This window comes from Myxine glutinosa, chromosome 9, assembly GCF_964187855.1.
Source record: "Myxine glutinosa chromosome 9, kmMyxGlut1.1, whole genome shotgun sequence".
NCBI classification, from domain to species: Eukaryota; Metazoa; Chordata; class Myxini; order Myxiniformes; family Myxinidae; genus Myxine; species Myxine glutinosa.
In genome coordinates, this window is record NC_136269.1 from 121435644 (window position 1) to 121441643 (window position 6000).

Genomic DNA, 6000 nt, shown 5'->3' on the forward strand with positions numbered 1-6000 from the left:
ATTCATCTCGGTGTCGCCATCGCCATCTCTTTCAGGACAATGTCATAGGCCTTCTCCAGGTTCATAAATCCCAAATCCATTTCACCTCCAACCTCTTCTCCACCAGCTTTCTCAGAGTGAACATCCCATCCATCGTACCCCTACTATTTCTTAACCTATTGTTGTTCTTTGCCGATCTCCATCCCAACATTCTTCTATAACCTTCCCATCCAAAATCCTCTCCTGTTGGACTCCAAATCAAAAATCGAATCAAATAATAAAACTGATTATATCAACTATGATACATGCCAATGTTTGTACAACTTAATCATACAAAAGAGTACTGCAGACACTGACAAATCAACGTGAGACTTGCATTTACCTTTTCCTGCCACCTGGTGGTAAGAATTCCAGAAAATTCTACATTGTGCCATTTGAGCTGATATTCCCAATTACTTTCATGCTTCTACCTTATACTACACACTACAACATCCTGGTGGATTAGGGTTGTTAGGGTTAGGGTTAGGGTTAGGGTAACCCTAACCCTAACCCTAGATAGGTTAGAGGACCTAACCCTAACCCTAACCCGAACCCTAACTCTAACCCTAACCCTAACCTAACATAATAAAAGTTCCTCAGCATTGAAACTACATCGAACTTATGTAACAGACACAGCAGCTGTGTTTCTTGTGATGGAAAAAGGGATGCCTGCCACATTCCAGCAGGGAAATTGCCAGGCCTTCCCACACTGAGCAAAGGGGCTAACCCCTGCTTTAGCGGGGATAATGGCCTTAAAACGATCATTCATTCATTCATTCATTCTTCCCACACTGAGCAAAGGCCACGTTGATATTGCTGCATCAGGAAAATGTCCACAGACTTCCACCATGACCCATGAGTTAAACCGATTCCTTCTATGGCCGAACGACGCGCATGGCACGGTGTATCACAAATTCCGAGATCTCTTGAGTAGCCGTTCAGCAAAAGGACATTGCTGCTAAGTCCTGAGTCTGGTGTACTTTATCGTTGCTACAGGTTACCCCCCCCACCCCTCTTCCCCATTCCCTCTGCCGAAATCCATGTGGAGTAATGATTATTAGTCAAGCTTCCACATTTATTGCTTCCCAGGCTGACTATTTCCCCTCCAACATAATCTCTCTGCCTCCGAAGCCAGTTTGCTACTCAAGCTGCTTGTTTACGAGGTGCTTCGTACGGTAATGAGTCCGTTTTGTTGCTTCCTTAAATGCCTTCTGAAGATCTAAATAAACATGAGAGCGGTTCTTAGTTAAGCTCAAAAAAAAATTGTCTTAGCTTGGAAGGGAATTCTAACAATTATAAAGTGTTATGTATGCACTTCTCCGTAGTTACTGTTACATCGAATCATTTATTTTCAATTAATATTTAAAGTTAATACAAACTCTTCTTTTCTCTTCTTCCTCTTCTTCTTCTCTTGTTCAACAGCCACAATTATTCCCAAGTTATTGTGGTGTGGAGGGGAAAGCTTGGCTCATGGCCAGGTCCGACTAAGGTTAGACTAAGGTTAGGGCAGGAATATGCAATTTGTTCAGGGTGCCGCCGATAGCTCGCCTACTCTTCGCGAAGGACACCGCGGGGTCTTTAACGGCCACCAACTAATGCTGGCAGATGGGACGCCAAGTTTAGCATCGATCTGATGAACGGCGCAGACACTGATGAATCACCCTGCCTGTAAAACCCTCACGCAAGTCGTTCGTCTGGAACAAAATGGTCGTCTGGTTCTAATGTTTGATTAATTAAATACGTTTCCTGAAATATTATTGAAACCTAACTTGGCTAAAGTTCCCTCAAAGTCTTGACTCTCATACAAGCATAATTCAGGTCGTTTGTGGTAGCTTGTGCCTTCCACAAATGTCTTGCACCCCACTGATCAGACGTGGGATTCAGACCTGCAGCTGTTGCATTACTGTGCTGTCCCAGAGGGAGGATGGGAAGGCCAAAGATGGTAATGGGAGCCAAATTCCATGGGCAACGCCAGCTGTTGCTGCCATTTCTTCAAACAAAAACAGTCGCTAACTTTCTTATGCCGGCCACTTAAGTCTTTCAACAGGTGATGCGTGTAGTTCAGGGGTAGAGTGTGCAGGTAAATCACCCCAGTAATAACAAAATCTCTTCCCTGACCTTGTCTCTTCCCCCAGAGCTTGAAGGCAGCAGACAATGACCCTACGGCACCACCCTACGACTCCTTGTTAATGTTCGATTATGAAGGGAGCGGCTCTACGGCAGGGTCTCTGAGCTCACTGGAGGCTAGCTCCAACGGAGACCAGGGCTACGACTACCTGCACGATTGGGGTCCACGGTTCCGCCGCCTTGCCGACATGTACGGTGGCCGCGGGGACGATTGAGTCAGGAGTCGAAGGAAAAGTCTCGGTTCCGTGGAGGGATGTGGTTTTGAAACCGGGAGGGCTTTCGAAGCTGGGGTGGGGAATGGGAGGTTCAGAAAATTGGGGGTAAATGTTATGTCATATGAGGGGGGAGTACGAGGATAAAACTCAAGAGAAATTTTAAAGTTCGGAGTTTCGATCCACGGTAAGTATATAAACCGTGGCAGCTTAAATGAAAGGGAAATATTAGTTGTGAAATGTAAAGACTGGGCAGTGGGGTATAGCATGATATGTAAAAGAGAGTTTTGTAAAGTTTGGTGTATCGAGACAGGTAACGATGAGGTAAGTGAAGAGTAGGATTTGGGGCTGAACGTGTCAGCGAATGGCTTTTAATCCTGAACACGGTAAAGGAGGCATGGAAAAGCAAAGGAGAAAATGGAGGTTTCCCCCCCTTAATATCTAACACCCATGGTCTCATGCTTCCCTATTTGGCGGAGGAGCGAAGATTGCGTAGGTGTAAGAGAGAGCTCTTGAGAATGGGGCACGGTATTTAAACCAAAGGGTACCCAATGTGAGGAGGTCATGAACCTTCGGCCTGGTGAACTAGGCTGGTTTAGGCCAAAGCGGTTTACACCTGCCATGGAACGCTACGCCGAGTCTGTCGTGCAGCTGAGGTTGCTGTCGCGTGGATTTAAACGTAGTAGTGAAGAACCTGCAACACCGACTCACAGAACACCCTTTGGATAACTAATCCTGTAGCTTGTAAGATAAACTTTACACTGGAGATTATGGAGTAATTACTAGCTCACTCGGAGATGCTGTGCCATTTTTCGTTGCTTTTTATCCTCCCTTTTGTTTTTGTTTTTTTTGTTTTTATATCAATGATTTGACCATCAGCTAGATTAACCACATAAACCTTGCAATAGCGATCCCCTTTTGGTAACCCAGGTTCTTGCATGCTGTTAATAACACGCCTACCTCTCTGCTTGCTAGTCCTGGCTGCATTTCCGGTAATTGAACTCGTTTTGAAAACTCTTTTGAGTCTTTTTGAACCTCCAATGCCTTTTCGAACCCCGAATATGCCGTTGGTTTCATTTCCCAGCAATGACGCTGCGTTTTCTTTTCTGTTTTTGTTTCTTTTATATTTCGTAGTTGTGGAAATGGATTCTTCGGTTGTCGTCGATGTCGGTTTGTTTTCTTTGTTTTGAGCCGTCACAATAAAATAAGGCTCGATCTTTGATATGGGCTCACCTGCCTTTGTAAGCTCGGCACCGCTGGTGTCGAGGACAGTTGGTTTTCTAAGGTGTAATTTCTAAGGTTTTCTAAGTTCTAAGCCAACACCAAAAAAAGCAGACTCGGTGGATGGAATTAATAGTTGGAATATCCGCTCCGAGTCTGGGAGTTTGGCGGTTGAACCCTGACCCTGGTCGAATTATACCAGACTTTATAAATGGTACGTGCTGCTTCCTTGCTTTGATACTCAGCATTTACAACCGATATTGGCAACCATGACGCGTGCTCTCATGGGCGCAATTGCCACTTCTTGCGTCTAAGTTCCTTGCAAGGAAAATCGTATTTGAAATATACATCCCCTTACCTTGTATAATACAGGATGATGATTTGCGAAAAATGATGGGAATAGAGCCTGTGATTGATGCTGTGAAGAGAAACAGGTTGAGATGGTTTGGTCATGTGTTGAGGAAGGATGAAAGTGACTGGTTGAGAAGAGTGATGGAAATGAATGTAGAAGGAAGTAGAGGACGGGGAAGACCGAAAAAGACATGGCTAAAGATGGTGGAAGAAGAAATGCGGGCAAGGGGGTTAACAAGGAGAGATGCAGAAAATAGGGCAAAATGGAGAAGATTGTCATGGGGACCGCAAGGCTAACCCCCACTCTAGCAGGGAAAATGGCCTTAAAATGCATGTTGTTGTTGTTGTTGTTACGATGTTCTCTGGCGTATTGCACCCGAATGGAGGTCAGAAAGCAATGAAATCAAAAAAAAGCAAAAGCAAAAAAAAAAATCCCTCCATCATTTTTCACGTGTACAAGGTCCTCCATGCAAATTACACATTGTAGGAGAAGGAGGAAAAAACTCCCATGTAATCAACACCAGACAAACTGAAAGATAAGCCAAGGTCATATTCTCCAATTGACGCAATTCATTTGATGAAGAGTTTGCATTAAGAGCTTTCGCGAATAATAATAATAATTCATTTATTTTGTATAGCGCTTTTCATGAAGGCCAAAGGCGCTTTGACAGAGTGCAAAACATAATGCATAACAATACATGAAAACAACAATTGCAAAAAGACAAGAATCAATAGGGAAATATTTAAAGCAAAAGGAGGGAGAAGGAGAAGTGATAGTCAGGGGTTAAATGCTGTGGGTTGAATGTTGAATGCAGTGCTGAACAGGTGGGTCTTGAGTGATGTTTTGAATGTGGTGAGTGAGGAGGAGTCTCTGATGGTGTGAGGTAGTGAGTTCCAGAGGGTGGGAGCAGCGATGGAGAAGGCCCTGTCCCCCCAGGATCTGAATTTGGTCCGGATGGGGGGGGGGGGGGGGGGGGTCAGGAGGTTGGTACCAGCAGAGCGGAGGTTGCGGGTGGGAGTGTGTCTGGAGAGGAGGTCAGCCAGGTAGGATGGGGCCAGGTTATGGAGGGCTTTGTAGGTCAAGAGGAGGATTTTGTACTGGATTCTCTGGGAGATGGGGAGCCAGTGAAGCTTGTAAAGGACGGGGGTGATGTGGTCACGGGTCCGGGAATGGGTGAGTAGACGGGCAGCGGAGTTCTGAATGTTGCGGGGATGGCACAGTCTTATTGAGATGGAAAATGAGATGGCGTACTTTAATGGAAATGGAATGAATGCCAGTGTGACATTGTTAAAGAATTGCATCTCCCAGTCCCCTCTCCCACAGCACTGCGTGCTGCGCTTAATTGTTTGCCGTGCACGAGTATCCAAAGGCATCCCGTAATGACAATTGGGATCGCACTCTCCAGCAACGACTCTGCAACGCATTCCTCATCAGAATGGAGTTCCACTGAGGTTGTGCAATTCCGAGATGAAAAAGGTAGTCATGGTGAGATTCATTATTTTTCAATCAAATGTGTTTTTGATGAGCCTTTTCAAATCCTGGAACTCGGTTAACAACTTTAGGCAAAGTTATGGTGGTAATATGCTCTGGCATCCGTCCATCATCCCATAAACCTCAACTTAATGTGTGGCGAGTTTTCCTGAAAAAGACAAACATTGAATTATATTGAATAGGGAACTTTGGATTCGATTACGTCTCTGGAGTCGGTGACCTTCAGAACGGATTTAGTTTTTTTTAAATGTTCTGCGGAATTAAAAGAGAACATCAGGGAAGCGGATGTGATTCCTTGGCGGCGAGGGCACCCGATTGGCATCCCAGAGGTTGTGGGTTCGAACCCAGCTGAAGTAATGCACATTAAGGATTTCAACTAGAAGTTTCTGGAAATCCAGCTGGTTTCACAATTACCATGGTGAAAAGATGGCAGGATAGCCAAGGGCCTTGAGGTAATGCAAGGAACTTTGATGCAGGAGTCATGTCTGCACTCCACCAGTCTCAGTATCATCAACCATCCACAAACAAGTGACCTCCAAGTCCTGCTAATATAACCCCATGGGACCATACCCCTCTGTC

General features: G+C 45.1%; 1 protein-coding gene across 1 annotated transcript in view; it reads left to right on the forward strand.

The window, feature by feature from the left end:
* LOC137434997 (cadherin-2) overlaps positions 1-3579 on the forward strand; it is a 69861-nt gene extending 66282 nt beyond the window's left edge. The window contains exon 15 of the mRNA XM_068128312.2: positions 2154-3579. Within this exon, the coding sequence (XP_067984413.1) occupies positions 2154-2360 (207 nt within the window). The 3' untranslated portion in view covers positions 2361-3579. The remainder of the gene's footprint in view (positions 1-2153) is intronic.
* Positions 3580-6000: the final 2421 nt, after the last annotated feature.